General features: G+C 48.4%; 1 protein-coding gene across 2 annotated transcripts in view; it reads right to left on the bottom strand.

The window, feature by feature from the left end:
• Window positions 1-16146, bottom strand: part of ELMO2 (engulfment and cell motility 2) — a 35799-nt gene that overhangs the window by 11150 nt on the left and 8503 nt on the right. Inside the window, exons 2-11 of one of the 2 annotated variants that reach the window (XM_019749701.3) lie at window positions 13544-13671; window positions 13204-13244; window positions 12657-12729; window positions 12235-12285; window positions 8719-8900; window positions 7044-7143; window positions 5828-5979; window positions 5192-5270; window positions 4001-4036; window positions 2076-2126 (exon numbers count right to left, since the gene is read on the bottom strand). In XM_019749701.3, coding sequence (XP_019605260.1) covers window positions 2076-2126; window positions 4001-4036; window positions 5192-5270; window positions 5828-5979; window positions 7044-7143; window positions 8719-8900; window positions 12235-12285; window positions 12657-12729; window positions 13204-13244; window positions 13544-13621 — 843 coding nt within the window. In that variant the 5' untranslated portion in view covers window positions 13622-13671. The remainder of the gene's footprint in view (window positions 1-2075; window positions 2127-4000; window positions 4037-5191; window positions 5271-5827; window positions 5980-7043; window positions 7144-8718; window positions 8901-12234; window positions 12286-12656; window positions 12730-13203; window positions 13245-13543; window positions 13672-16146) is intronic. The other variant, XM_019749704.3, reaches the window with a different exon arrangement.

Here is a 16146-nt window from a genome sequence, read left to right as displayed (position 1 = left end):
CCCCAGGCTCTCATTGCCTGGGGGCTTTTCTTGGCCATTGCTCTTCTGTCCCTTCCGCCACTCTGATTGCTCCTGACCTGTCTGCCCCATTCCTTCCTCCTCACCTCCCCGCTTTACAGAGAGGTCCAAGTTAATGTGATATTGGTTTTCACTCACTTTAATCCCCTTTTCTCAAACTTAGACATATCCTAGCTTGAAGGAATTATTCTAGCCCCCAACGGATTAGAGCAGTACAGCGCCACACAGATGAGTTAGAGACGCCGAGGTTTTATCTGACGCCTTATTTGACTGTCAGATCCTCAAGGCCTATGCTCTGTGGCTTGACTCAGTTAAATCTGGGACTTAAGGGATCATGCACCGGCCACTTCCTAGCAGACTGTTTGAGCCCTGAGTCCTGACACTGAACTGTCTTCTGTGGCGGAATCTTTGCTTGTCACAGGGTTTGTCTAGAAATGAGTGGAACTTCTAACCCCATTCAGGTAAATGGTAAGCCTCGAAATTCATTCAATTTCCCCCAGAAGGGCACCCTCACTCCCACACGTGTGGAGGACGGCACCCAGGACAGCTGCTCAGGACTGAGGACAAGAATGCTTGGGACCCCGCGTGCTCCTGTCACCTGCTCCCGTCACCTGCTGGCAGAGCACATGAGCATTTGCTCAGGTCCCTCCCGCCAGACTGGCCGTGGGGCTGTGACCAGGGAAAAGGCCAGCAGGCAGGAGCTGGTTCTGCAAGGTGAAGTCTGACAGGCTCCACGTGTTTACATCAGCTGACTGCTGGACTTCACAAGGGCTCAGAGCCTACTTCTTCAATTCTGTCACCTTCGTCTCCTGCTCACAAAGAACTGCCAATATGCGTGGAGCGCATCTGCATCCCACGTGCCAGGCACCCTGCTAAGCCCTGCATACATATGAGCTCATTTAGTCCTCACATCCAGATGAGCAAATTGAAGCACACAGAAGTTAAGTGAATTGCTCAAGATCAAAGATTGGTGAACGGCAGTGGGGGCTGGTGGCTCCAAAGTTCATGCTCAGAATTAGTAAGCCTTTCACACTTGACTCCAGATTTCTCATGCTATTCCCTTCACTGTCGTCTCCTAGTTTTCCCTTGTTTCGGCAACTGATAAAATAGCGTCCTTTTAATCCAGATATTTGGCTCTCTTCCCCAGCCCTCGCCGCCCCCACCGCCCACCTCAGCTCTCTCCCACCCACATCACCGCCCTGGTAACAGGGACTTAGACCTCTTTCCAGACGCCCCCTCCCCACCAGTTCCTACTCTGCTCTCCTGCCTCATACACCCCTCAGGAAATACACAGATCGTGGAGTGTGATCTTTCTAAAATGCCAATCTGGTTATTCCACCATCCTGGTTAAATCCTCAGTGGCCTTGGGAAAAAGACTGAGGCCCTACTTATCAGGCCTTTGCTACCTCTGCAGCCTCACCACAGATCTGCCCTTGTTTCACCCATCACCCAATCACACTCTCCTTCTAGGTGCCAGCTGCCCACTGCCTCCTGCAGCTCCTCATCCTCAGCCTTAACTAAGACAGTCCTCTGAAGGCTTCCTGACACCTCTCTTTCAATGCAGGACTGGCTGCCTTGCCTCTGAAATCTCCCAGACCACGCATCTCTATGGAACTTGCCCACACGGTGCTATGACCACGTGTCTTTCCTACTGGACCAGAGTCTTTGAGAGCAAACGAACCATCTTACTCACCCCTGAGAGCACCCCACACAACAACTCAGGTTTAGGACTGCTGTTAGTTGAATGAATCTCTGTCCTCTTTTGTGCCTATGTTAACACATTCCCTCTAGATACAAACTTTTGGAGTTGCAGGGGGCAATAAACAGTACCTCCTTGAGGCTTTACGGTTCCTGGAAGGACGGCCTCCTAGAGACAATTCTGCTCGCAGAGGGTTACCAAAAAAGCTTTTCACCTTAAGCAGTGTTTAATACCTATTGGTTAAGTTCCCTCTGAGTGCCCTCCCCACTCAACAGTAATTTCTAATAACAGTAATAATTGCTATTAATCGTAACAAAACAACAATGGTAACAAAACACAGCTTGTTCTGGGAACTTACGTTGAGAATTATGGACCGAAGGTGCTTCTGTGCAAATGCATTGGCCATATCCTAGTGAGGAAAAAAGAGCCAACATAAGGCAAGGTGGCAGGCACACAGCTGGGACCACTACCAAGAAGACAGTGAGGTCACAGCTCTGAAACTTTCTCTTTTAATTTTTTCCCCTTTCAAACGAAAAGTGGGCAAATTGAAAAAAATCCATGGACCATCAAATGTATTTTATACTCTCAAAAACTCCCCCCGATCTTTTTTCGTGAGTGCAGATCAGCTCAGACAGGGCTTCCCTTCCTGGTACGATGAACCGCGTCCTTTTCAAAGAGGGACAAAGACTGTTTTAGGACGAGACACTGTGTTACGAGGACGCCGGGCAATGGACGATGCACATGGAGCACAGAGCAGCGTGATGGATCCCAAGCCACACGCACTGGTCCAGGCAGAAGCCCACCACCCAGGCTGGAAGGGACGCTAATGAAACACGGAATGAGGAAAGGGCTTGGCCCCCTGCTCTCTCTCCAGCCCCCCAGCTCCGCACCAACAGAGCCGGGCGTGGACATCTGAAACAGTCCTTGATTCACTTCTGACCGGTTTAGAGAACCACATGTTGGGTGCTTTGGGGGACTTTTTCATAATAGGGTCACCTTTTTTGCTATATTTGGTTCAGATTTTGACAGTAACACTTTATCCATTTAGCACGCTCAGAAGAGTATCCTACGTAAGTGACCTCCAGGGAGCCAAGCTTTAAGGGTCCTCTCAGAACTATAACTTTGACCTATTCTTACGCAAATCTTTAAAAAAATATATTATATACATTTATTTCGGAAGAAACTACAGTGATAATTTAATCACTGCCAAGGACGTGGCTTCCTTAAAAAGAACATTCATTATTATTCTGTGTTGTGACACTCTGATACCCTAAAGGAGCTCTTGAAATTTGAAGCTATTTTCCTCTAAACAAAACAGTCCCAGATTACTATGCTTTTAATTTTTCTGACAGCTTTTCATAATTCTTTTGTCTCCTTCCAATGTCAGCCATCACTTCTTAATAATGTTAATTAGGATGACTTCACTTTCTAAACGGCTGCCATAATTTAATTTTACAGATAATTGTAAATCAATTGGCGCGAGGGAGCTATGACACGTCTCTAGGGGAGCAATATCCGTGGTACTGCCATGTCCCTCAGAGCTGGAATATGGCTGGATTTCTAGCCATATTCCCAATAGCTGATGCCGCCAGAAACCGTTTCACTTCGCATCCTCTGAGCACACACTGGCTGGAGAAGGGTGGTGGCCTAGAAAATGGCAGCTACAGGAGGTCAGCTTGAGACTCAATCTTGTGGACAGTGGACAAAGTGGGTAACTGACAGGTGCCCACTGCTATAATAGAATGTAAAGGCCCTACACCAAAAGCTTCTCTGTGGTGCTGGGGGAAACCCCTCATCCTTCTCCAGGTCCTCACAGAGCCGTCCCCTCAAAAGCGCCCTCTAACCCGGAAGCGAGCATCCCGGTTCTCTTTTGTCAACTATCTCAACCTTTTCAAAATCCCACAGTCTTCTAAGCATCAGAAAGGGCATGGATTTACCTTTACACCTTGTGCTGCATCGTGGAATCATCTAGATGCGAGTCACAGGCTATTTCTGAATCCGGTCTTCCCTGGCTAAACTACAGACCCATGCAAAGGCAAGTGACAAGGGAAAGAGTGGCCACATTCCCTGGGACAGGCCTCCCCTGAACCCTTTATGTGACTCTGAGCTGCGGTGCGTCCCCAAGTGTCCTAACAAATGAGATGCACGGCACACACCCATTGCCTGGGCCTTGGAGTTCCCTGACCAATCCCAGGAATCAGATGTGAGATTCTTGCCCAGCTCTGACCTCCCCACCTGGAAGGGAGCCGCGCGCGGCCCTTTCCACACAGCGACACTACTTACAGTGACAGGCAGGTCTAGCGGATTAAGGTGCTTGTCCTGCCGGCAGAAAGCAAAAAGCACAGAGAGAAGCAGATGGAAGAATGAGCGTTGGGTTACATTCACAACAGGACTAGGAAGGAGGAGATTAACAAAGCAAAGCCATCCAAGACAGACAAAGACAGACAGACCCACAGATGCTCCTAGAATCCACTGTGAGCTTCGTACATGATCCCACATGAGTTTCAACTTAGCAAGCCCAGGGTGTTGGCAGAGACCTAAAAAGTCTGCCTTTTGCACACCCCTTGGGCGCTGACCAGAGAAATCTAGAAGGTCAGTGTTGGAAGGGCCCTTAGAGATTTTTTAATCTGGCCCGTTCATTTTACAGAAAGAGAAACAGACCCAGCGAGGTTAAAGCACGTGTCCAGCCAGCGGCAGGACAAAAGCTTAGCCTTGGGGTGCTGCACTCTTAGGGCGGTGCTTGTTTCACTGCCCAGCTGATTCCCAGTGTCCTCACTTGTAAATAGGGGTCTGGTTTTAACTCCTGACAACCTCGTGAAGTAAACAGGGCAGATGTTGTCGTTCCCATATAACAGGTGAGGAAACTGGGATTCAGAGAAGTACAGCTATTCGCATAATGTCACACAGCTAATTAATAGGAGAAGAAGGAAGTTTAGGACTTGGATCAGAGGATCCTTCTACATGAACCTTCATGTTAAGTCCCCAGACTCTTGCTTCCTGAAATAAGGGCTTCAGCTGTTTCGGTCTCTTGGACTCAACAGTGAGGCCGAGAGGGTCTCCTCTCCTTTCTTGATCCTCTAACCAGAGGTCGGCAAACTATTAGTGTAAATAGGTCTTACTGGAAGCCAGCCAAACTCGTGCGTGGGCCTGCTGTCTGAGGCTGCTTTGGGCTACAGCGGCAAGTTTGAATAGTTGCCACTTAGATCACAGGGCCCACAAAGTGAAAAATATTTACTCTCTGGCCCTTTAGAGGAGCAAGTTTGCAGGCCCCTGCTCTAACCTAAGACCCAGCTGGTTGCTGTGCTAGTTCTTCTGTTGGCAAAGCCACTCTGATGTGCTGACCACAGAAGGCCAGGAGGGAGGGCTCCTGGGGAAATGGTTGGGTTTCTGCTCTCTGCACAGCAAAGGGTGGGTGGATGAGACATCCTCCCTTGCAAGAGCCCAGATGAAAAGCTTGAAAAGGCAGCCACAGACCTGTCGCTTGTCCTCAGGAGCCTTCAGAAAAAGTGCGTTGATCAGGGCGATGGCGTAGGTCTGAATTTCCTGGTTGGAGCTGTGTCAATGGAGAGAGAAGGCAGAGGGAAATGAGAAGAGTGACCAGCATGACGACACTTAGAGATGGCTTATAAAATCACTCATAGACTGTAATCAAATAGTAATCTGGGGCTAAGTCTCAAAAGCCTTAAAAGTGCTCACTCAACAAATACTAATAGAGCTTCTACTTAAAATCAAAGGGGATACAAAAATGATTGGTCCCTGTTCCCAGAGAGCTCAAGGTTTAAAATGGGAAACAGATAATAAAAATACAATATTTACTATAAATATAATCATCACAGGTACACACAGAGGCTATTTGGCCCATAGAGGAAAAAGCATTTCATTCTGTCTGGTATCACAATTACCAATATACAGGAAGATTGGGGAAAACTTCACTTTATCCTAAAGGGCAAGGAGAGTTACAGAGGATTTTACGCGGGAGCATAACAAGATCAGGTCTGAATTATGGGAGGAAGCTGGCAGCAGTGTGGAAAAGGTGATGAATGAATGACCAAGCAGACCAAGAGAGAAGAGCACAGACAAGGGAAGGGAGGTGCGGGCAGGGTCTCTTACACCTGGAGGTGCGAGATGAGCTGGCCCACTGTGATCTCTTCCGCTATCTTCTGGTACAGACTCTGGCTGTTTAGGACCATGCTCTCCAGGATGGCCAGGGACCTCTGAAGGATAGACACGTCCACCATAGGCTGGCTCACGTACCCTGCAATCTGAAGCCAGAGAGGGGCAAAGTCAGTTAGGAAGCTGGATGGCTTGTTTCTGACGCGAGCCTGCAAAGGCCCTCTCCTCTCAGGCGTGCTGCCCACATTTGGGCAGCTGAGCCTCCCAGGTGGAGAGTGGGTCACGGCTGCACTGGCCAATGTGCCAGGATTCCTGAGGCATGGGTAACTCGATTTTCAAATTACAGTAGCCAGTCAACTATGTTTCCTAAAAGTCTAAGGGCTTAATCCTTTGTCTTCAAAGTAAGGGTTCAGGTGTGAAAATGCTGACTGTAGAAAGCAGAGGATCTTACTGATACTGGGGTATCGTTTTACCTCCAGGTACTCTTCTCCTGACATACAGTGTGCCTATAGGCATGTAGACCAGGAGCGACTTGGAGAAGCAGAAAGGACCTCAATGTCTTGTCATCTAATCCCTCTTCTCCATCCCTGTCATACTATCCTGGACACATGGTCATTTCACTTTTGCCTCAGTCTCTCCAGCATCGGCAAGTTCCCAGCATCCCAAGCCGATGACAGGTGTAATTACAGGTCAGTGGACATATTATTTATTGGTTTTAGTTCAGTTTTCTGAATTGACACTGCCCCTTCCTGTAGAAGAAAGGAGGGCAACACTACAAGTATCCACTCCCACCCACTGAGTTCAATCTGACAGTCCAAACAGGCTACCCTGCAGGTCTGTAAACAAAAGGCAGACTTGTAAATATAGGGCAAATGAAATGAACATTTTTTTTATCAAAGAGAAGCTCAGGAAGCCAGGTCAGAAGACTTCGGGATGGTACTGGTTTAGGAGAACTTGTTATCCCAAGTCTCACTGACAATCAAATCCAGTGCCGCTCTGGCCACATATAGCTCTGCGCGCCCAGTTCCAGCTTCTCAGTGTAGGTGCTGAGTATAGCAAAATGAACCTTTCAGGAGCCACAGGAAGGTCAGAGCTTGAGGATGAAAAATCTGGCCTCGGGGATAGAAAGCTGACCCTCACCAGAATGGCCACATGGCCTGCATCTCCCATTAAGCCTGAGGGAGGGGAGAAAGCAGAGCGCTGGAGGCCTCACCTGCTTAATGAAGGTGATGGAAACCATGTCCCAGGAGACAATGCCGTGGTCCATGAGCTCTAAGAAGGCAGTCAGGGTGAATGCCAGCATCTCACTGTAGCTGAGACATGTACAAAACACACATACAACACAAAGATTCAGAACCGGGAACATGGGTGTGAAGGCACCATGTGGGGACAAATTTCAACGTAAGCATCACACGAGAAATCAGCTGACATGATGAGTGAGGGCTGCATGCACACCTAGCCAGACGCAGGGGATTCTGTCCAGCTATTTATCTCTGAAAACGAAAGGGATGCTGGGTGATTAGGCGTTTCTTCTCCATATCTCCTCATCTCAGGGAAGCAGAATCACTTACCTATTTCCCAAGAACAAAGAAGCTATCAGACCTTTGTCTCACCCCAACTCTTGGTGGGGTACCTAAGGAAGTGTATGTCCCTTTAGGCCAAGAGGCAGCAGAGTGCAGGAGAAAAACTACCAACTTTGGACATGGGTTCAATTCCTGTTCAACTATTTACTAACTGTGCAACTTTTATCTTTTCAAACTTCGATTTTTTCCTCTGTAAAACCGTGTTAATCTCACAGTGTTAAGCTCACAGGCTTGTGCTGAGGCCAAGACGACCACGCATGCAAAGCCCTTCGCATCGGGCTGATGGAGAATACGGATGAAAATGTTTTCTCTCCTTTGTTTCTCCTCTTTACACATTTAATCCTTTATATATCTGTAGAGTGCTTTGCAATTAACAAACTCTATTCCCAGGTACAAAGCGTGTTCAGATCCATTCTCATTAACAATGCTTCTCATGACAATACTGCAAGGTAGGTCTTACCCCATTTCAAAGAGGAGGAAACAAGGACCCCTCTAATCCTGTACTCTTGGGAGACTGTGGAACATTAGCTCGGGTCACTGCTGATGATAGCCGAAGGCTTTAGGATTTTCCAAGACTTAAAATAAATACCCACGATTAGTTGCTGGCTTTGGCTAAAGATTTCAATAGCTGATCCATCGGCTGAAAGATTTCTGACTCCCTCTCTGCCAGCTTAGGCTCCAAAGGCTTAGAAGGCAAACTAAACACCTGTTTCTTCACTGCTGATCGTGACAAGGCCCAGTTTCCCACCACATTTATCTTAACAATGGAGTAGTGGAAAGATGTTTGTGGCGTCTTGCAAAGTTCTGGATCTCCTGCCCCCTGTGAAAATGGGAGGCAGGGAGATGGAGAATGGGGAGGGGGTAGCCTATGGTGAACACAGTGAAAGGCATGTGTGTGTGTGCATGTGTGGGTGGAGGGGACTGGAGAGGGCGGGAGGCAGGGGGCGGTTAAAAATAGACAGACACCTGTTCTTGTGGACAATGGACAGTCTGCTCGCTAACCTCCATCAGGCCAGTCACTTGCCATAAATTAACAGGGATCTTCCTGCCTTCCGTAGCTCCTATTTTTACTACCCACTTGGCACAGTACTATTTTCTGCTGTCACGGGATTTATCAGGGCCTAACTAGACGACAGGTTCAGGACCATGCCAGTGACGTAGATCCCGGTGTAGACCCAGTGCTTGGCAGGTTACCACAGAAGGTGTTCAATAAACTGATGTGGCTCAACGGTGACAGCAGAGGATGCCCTTCGGAGAGTAGGAACCCTCTGAAAGCCCCCCGGTCGAGACCTCAGCGATACTCACTGGGACAGGAGCTTGGTTCCACTTTCCACAAGCCTCGTCAGCACGACGACGCCATCCATGTTGATGAACTCGGTGGCGAAGGTCACGTCAGCAGAGAGCTTGGCCAGCTCCTTCATGGCATCCAGCCGCGTCTCCATGTTGGATGACTGGGTCCTTTCCATCAGCTGGCGTGCCGCCCGGGACTGTGAAACCAGGGACAAGACACATGCCATCTGCTCCTCGTGGCTGGTTACTGCTCTGAGGCGGCCTTTGCGTGAGCATCCAAGCCTGAGGCAGAACTAGTTTTTCCACCGCGAAACAAATGTTTACTGGATTGATCAGGGGATTACCAGTGTGCCAAGACTAATTCTGCAGTTATCTGGATCCTTTCTGTGCCACTCTGCTCTATGGATTAAAAAAATTCCCACCGAGGGAATACAAAAGCTCTGGGAGATGACAGTCCACTCACTATGGCAAGTCACAGGGGAACAGATACTGGTTCTACATAGGACAGATTTCTATTAATTAAAGCCATCAGACAGGGGAAGAGGTTGTCTCTTGAAATGATGAGCTCTCAGTCGCTGGAAGCAATCAAGGAGAACCTAGACAGCCATCTGTCAAACACGCTATAGAAGGGATGCCTGCATTGGGTGGCGAATTTAATTTGATGACCGTGAAGCTCCCTTTCAATATGAAAATGTGAAAAGCCTCACAATTTTTTTTTAAACTTTCTCTGAAAGTCCACATCATTGTCCCTCAAAGTGACAGTCCTGGAGAACCTGTAAGAATATCAAAGAGCGGGAAGCAGCTAATTTCAGAACAGCTTTTTGAAAATGATGGCTGGTGACAAAGCTTCCTCCTAACAGGAACTTTTCCTGGCAGCACACTCGCCTCTGTTCTGCAAGCTGCAGCTACAATCCCTCTTCTAGTGTTCACAGACTTTCCTTTAGCTGAACTTATTAACTTTCTAGTCAGTGCCTCACAACGTACTGTTTCATCATTCTCTATTTCTGGTGTGTTCATTTAATGTTCTCAGTCGGAATGGAAGAGTCTGGGGGCAAAAATGTTCCTGTGGTCTTTATTTTTTCTCACAGCGCCAAGCAAGTGACTGGAGCCCAGTTCCCGTTGCCAGCCAAGGAGTCAGGCCTGTTTTCCTCTCTCCCCTTTGCCTCTCCTCTGTTACTGTGATAAACATGGCCCTGTGAGGCACACTGCTCTCAGGGATACAGAAATCCTTCAAGATCTCTGCGGGGGAGAAAATGTGCGCCCGGAGAAAAGGTCACAAGCAGGAACAACTTGAACAGCCTTGGTCTGTATCACGCTTAGGAACGTCCCACTCCAAATGTTAATTTTTCTCCTGAGACAGCATTTCTGGGCTGCTGCCTCCCCCTCCAGAGAGATGTGTTTCTGGGAAAGTCAACCACTATGTGCGAGAGGCCTGTAAAATGCTTCGGCACTTCTATAAAGTAACTCCCAGACTGTCGTACTAAATTAGCGGAGTTTAGTGGGGAATAAGGAAGTCCTTAAGATGCGTTCAAGAGAAGAGGGAAGCAGAACACGATGGCAAGAACACTAGTCTCGAGTCAGGCAGACCCGGGACATTTGAGAGCCAGCCCTGGCACTTTTTTTTGGGTAAACTTTTATTTATTTTAAGTGTGTTTTTCCAGGATCCATCAGCTCCAAGTCAAGTAGTTGTTTCAATCTACATAGTTGTGGAGGGCGCAGCTCACAGTGGCCCATGTGGGAATCGAACCAGTGACCTTGTTAAGAGCACCGCGCTCTAACCAATTGAGTTAACCGGCCACCCCAGCCCTGTCGCTGTTTGACTGCGTGACAAGTGCCAAGTCAGTTCACCTCTCTAAGTCTCGGTTTCCTTGCCTGCAAAATGGGGCTATCAAGAGTGCCCGACTCATCAGGTGTTTGTCAGGACTGAAGTATATAGTATTACGCACAGTATTTAGCAAAACGCAGGTGTTCGGGAAATGTTAGCGTTTATTACTCCACGCCTCCCTTCCTCGCAGATGAACCAGTGTCTCTCCCCGCATCAAGGACACAGGTGTCATCATGCCCTTAGTTTTCAGGCAGCCCTTCTGCAAATGTACCTAAGCCACCCCGCATGGATCACCCTGCTCCAGCCTGAGCTGTCAGGGCGAATCCCTCCACCTGGGCTTTGGGTTTGTCCTGTCCTGATCCAGGTAGGGCCTGTCCCATTAATTACCCTCTTTCCTGCACTGTCAACCTTCCTCTCTTCCATCTTAATGTATTTTCAAGGACACGTGAAAAATTGCAACAGAAGTTAACAACTCTGCAGGGTCAGAGGAGGCAGGGAACTGGGTAGATGAGGGATGGGAGTCGGAGGGAGACCTTTCACTGTATCTTTGTCAGACCTTTTTGAGTTTTGAAACACATGAATGGTTTACCCTTTTTAAAAAGCACGTTTTCCACTCCACACTTCCAAGTTACTACCTTCTCTACTTCTTTTCATAACCAAGCTTCTTGATAATGTGGTAAATTGAGCTTCTCAGTTTTCCAACTTCTTTTTACTCAACTCACTGCAATCTAGCTGCCACCCAATCACCCCAACAGAATGGGTTTTCAGGAAGTTCACGAGCGACAGATTGACTTCCCGGGTCCACGGATGGCCGTTCTGTGTTCAGGCTACTTGACCTCTCTGCACTTGCAGACCACACCTGCCTCCATCCTGACACTCTCCCTGCCCTCAACTTCTAAGCCATTTCACGCTCCTGGTTTTCTTCCTCCCCTTCTGGTTGCTTCCTCAGTTACCTGGAAGGGCTGCTCTTGCAGAAATCAGGGCTCATCCTGGATTTTCCCCTTTCCTTCCACACCCAGTACACCCCCATATTCATTCAGTTTACCTCTAAATATTCTTCATGTCCATCCTTTCACGTCCATTGCCATGTGCCTTGATGGGCCATGAACATTCCTCATTAGTTTCATAAAGATTCCTCCTGCCACCAACCTTCCTTCTTTTTTTAGCCCATCGTCCACTACTCTGTCCCTAAAGTGATCTTTCTAAAATACACATCTAAACATAACCCACCTTCCTGCTTAAAATCTTTCAGTGTCTCCACGTTCCCTTCCAGATAAAACCCAAACCCAAAAGCAGGCTAGCTGGGAACCTTCAGTGTCTGCCTGGTACCCACTGTTCCAGGTCCTCAGCCACCCAGCACCCCCACCTTCCCCAAACAAAGCACGTCTCAGAGCTCTTTTTTTCTTTCTCTAGCTAATTCCTGCTTACCCTTCAACATGTGCGCTACGTGTCCCCCTCTCTGGGACTCCTCAGGCTGGGTTTGCCGATCCCTTTTCTGAGTTCCAGCAGCTCCCTAATCAACTTTCTGTCTAGACCCTCGGGCGAGACCTTAGGTTGTATTTGTTTACTCCCAACCAGGCTGTGAGAGCCAAGAAATGACTTTTCAATCTCCACAGTCTTAGCTTCTAGAATAGAGTCTGGCCCGTGGTAGATGCTCATAGATGTTTGTTAAATAAATTCATTCCTAAGGAGAGCAGAGTACCTACCGGGGAGATGGCCAACTGCAAGATGGTTCCATTCTTAATGTCACTGCGAGTCTGGGGAGCAAAGAGAAGAAAGAGTAACTAAGAAAAAATATTAAAATTGTGCGAGCGAGTTGAACCAACAAGAACTTGTTGTCCTTTTAAAGGAGTTGTCATTGGGACTCCAGTCAGGCCTTCTTCTCCTGCTTGTTTCTTGGCAAAGACCTTCTGAGCCCCTCTTCCAGCACCCCGGGCTCTCAGGCAGTAACAGCCATGGAGTGCCAGCTGTTCGAGGAGAACAAGGGCTGCCACTCCCCCTGTGCCCCGGAAGGAACTCTTTCCCCACAGGTGGAAGCTACCGGATGGAAGGGAGGTAAACAGCATGGGCTCCTTGGGTGGGTCACCGCAAAGAAAGGCTGCACTCATGTGCTTCTCCCTGTACTGACCTGCTCGGTGATGTAGAGCTGGGGCCCGTCGGCGTAACGCAGCGTGTAGTACTCCGGGTTTGGCAATGACCACCTACGTAAGAGAAAAACAGTCCCGTCCGTTGGGCCATTGCTCTGGGCCTGTTAGAAGCTGCAAATAAATAATTTTCAGTAGCGTTGCTCAGGGGATCGGGTGGCCTTTGGAGGACAGGGTGAAAAACCCCAAAGTTTTAGGTTGAGGTGTTGAAACAATAAGCGCCTCTGCCTTCTGTGAGGCTGGTACCACAAAAGGCAGTACATGCAACTCAGTATGGGCCACCGTACAATTCAGATCCCACCAGGACCTCGGGGCGGGCACTCCTGGATTAAAGGACAAGCTGGAGATTGATGGGCACTCCCGGGGCAGCCTCATCAGCTCCACTGCCTTCCTAAAACAACGCTACACAAAAGCCCCATTCTGGGGACCTGACTGACTACAGGTCCTTCAATGTCGGTCCTTTCGAGGGCTGGCAGTGCTCCTTTAGTCTTCAGCGTGCCATCGTCCAAAACGAGGGCGGTTTCCACTTACCCATCGCAAACTTCCTTGATGATGGATGCCAGTGGCCGTTTCTGAAAGAAAGAGAAAGATCCTCCAGCCACGGCCTAGTTGTGCCAAAGTTCTGATGCCAGGGGCTGCCAAGCAGGACGAACCCGGGACCTCAGCATGGACTCCTTCCCTGATAGCTTCTGTCGGAGAGCCAGCCTGTCCCAAGCCATGGGGACCGACCTTCCATAGAGTGGGACAGGCCTCAGCTTTCCTGTTGCTGGCTCTTACTCCTAATGCCAAAGGTCCCTGTCCCTGAAGACGTCCTCGGCCGTGCCACTTCCCAGCCCCCTCTCCTTGTACCACTGTCACCGCAGGAGCTTACCTGGTCAATCTCAAGGAGCTGAGCATTAGCACCTGGCCACTCAATGGCCACTTTGACAATGTCTGATGGTGGTGGCATTGTTCCCAATGGGCCCTACTTCTCCAAGACAGACACACGGACACAGCTGCCTGGGGAGAGAGAATCAGAAAGAAAAAGTCACCGAGTTCGCCTTCACTTTTCACTCTTGTTGGATATTCTGGACACTCAGAATAGTGTCCAAAAGAACATACGGAACTCTTTGGTGTGAAGCTTTCTGGATCACAACACAATCTCTCCTTGGGCTTTTTGTTTCTTTAGATTAAATCAGCAAGTAGAAATGGGACAAACCTATCTATCAACTGTGGGCCAGCCAGGAGCAAGGTCTGACAATGTGACACCAGTTCGGGGGCAGGAGGGCTCTGTGGTAGGAGCGTATTTACTGCAGATTCACGTCTTTGGGGCCTTGAAAGAGAGATGCGTGTGCTCTGAGACAGACAGGAACAGACACAGCCTTTTCTTGGCTGACCAGTTAGCTACAGGAACCAGCCTACTTCTGTCCCACAGTCAATCTAGGAAGAGCCAGTCAGCAGGGCCCGGCCACATGCTCTGTCGCCTCCTCCCTGCTTATTGCTGCCACTCCTTCCCTTCAAGGACACAGTGTGGAGCCTCCTCTGTGTGGGACGATGCAGAGTTCAGAAAATGGGGAAGAGAACTGGGACAGGAAATGCTATTTTAGTCTCTACTGCCAAGGGCAAGAGCTGCTGAGAGCTCAAGTGTAGGGAGGTGAGGGGACCCTCACACAAAGGCCCCTCTATGGGAGGACAAGGCTTTGGAGATAACTCTGAGCCCCTCCCCCACTTCTCTCCAAAATAAAGGACAAGAAATCATTTTGAACAAGTCTGGAAGATGGGCCCATGTGACCGGTATCCTAGGCAACTCTGCTAGCTTAGTGGTATTCCAAGCAGCAGCTAAAGCATTCTCTCCAAGGTCTGATGAAGGGAAGTCACTTGACTGATGGATTATTTCACATATGTTTACACTCCTTGCCTACAGGGTTCAGGAGAGGCCTCTCTCTTAATGAAAAAGACCTTTCTCTTGTGCCCTCCAGGTTGAGCGACTCGCCCACAATTCACGCTTCACTAAGGGAGACCGCACGGCCTGCCTCTGCTGGAACACGCAGCACAGCTGTTGCTAAGCTGTAGTTCCTGTACGCTATCATTTTTCAGCCCAAATACAAATGTCAGTTCTCACAGCCTTGTAAGTGTAGGTAAAAGGGGTAACAGTCCTTTCCCCTGCCAACCGCAGGTCTCAGAAAGAGGGAAGCTTTCACAACCATTTCCTGATCAGGGTGGACTGCTTCAGAAGCTGACCATCAAAAAATACCAGCATTTCCAGAACATGACAATGTAAAAACGATGGTTTTCACCGTGCTTTCCCTTCTATTGTTGAGTCCTCCCAGCAGCCTTCTGATGTAGGTAGAGTAGGATTATTACCTCCATTTGAAGACGACAAAATGAAAGTCCGAGTTTGGTTCAGTTGCCCAAGTTCGCCCAGTTAATAAGTAGGAAAGGGGACAGAACTTGGAGTTGACTTTGGCCAATGCTCTTCCCCTGCCCCCTGAGCTAGCTTGAATTTCTGTTCCTCGCAACTAAATCAAGCCCGAAAGCCTCCACAACCTCTGCAGTTCTGAGCACAATGTTTCATGTATAATTTTTATGTGCCTAGCTGCACCACAGACCTTTGCATAGAAGCTGGCCCCATAAGACTCAGGTTGAAATACTCTGCTCCAGTGACACAGCAAGGCAGGGGCAGTACCATGAATCTCTGGGTGCCTAGAGAGCCTTATCCTTATCGGTAAAGCTGCCATAATTAGGGGTACATCAGCTGTGAGACCGTTTTCTAACAGTGAGATATCATTTACATACAATAAAATGCACCGAGCTCATGTATGTATGGATATATACATGTACATATACAGATGTGTGTATATATAAATATAAAATAGAAACACACGCACACACACACATACACCTCCTTGTAACCACCACCCAAACAAAACAAGCCTTTGAACATGTTCTTTACCCCAGAAAATTCCCTCCTATCTCCTTCTAGTCAATCGCCCACCTTCCAGCTCTCCAAGAGGCAACTTCTTTCTGACTTCTATCACTACACATTATTTTTACCTGCTTTTGTACTTTATACACATGGAACTGAACAGGGTGGCTTCTTAGACCATTTGTTATTTAGTTCGGGTCTTCTCGTTTTTAAAATAACTAGGCAGACTAGGTATGACACAAAGAGCACCAGGCTGGGAGGAAGAAGCCACTGAATTTAGAGCTAAAGGACTCAGGACCTTGTCACAGTTCCATCGCTAAGTGTCTGGGTGATGTGTACGTGTCCCTTTTGCCCAAGTCTCAGTTTTCTTCTACCATGAGACGTGAGTGTTGGACTGAAGTGTGTGTAAGTTGCCTTCTAAATGTGAAAGTCCATATTCTAAAGCAGAACTTTGACGACTGCCTACGTCAAAGTCCTCACTAAAAGAAGCTATGCCCTTATTTCAATGGTGCTCCTCGGAAACAAATTATATTTCTTGGAACTCCTTTCTGGATACTGTCTTTGGAGAC

This window comes from Rhinolophus sinicus, chromosome 13, assembly GCF_057876585.1.
Source record: "Rhinolophus sinicus isolate RSI-liver-muscle chromosome 13, RSI-T2T, whole genome shotgun sequence".
In the NCBI taxonomy this organism is placed as follows: domain Eukaryota; kingdom Metazoa; phylum Chordata; class Mammalia; order Chiroptera; family Rhinolophidae; genus Rhinolophus; species Rhinolophus sinicus.
This window is presented reverse-complemented; position numbering and strand designations above follow the sequence as displayed.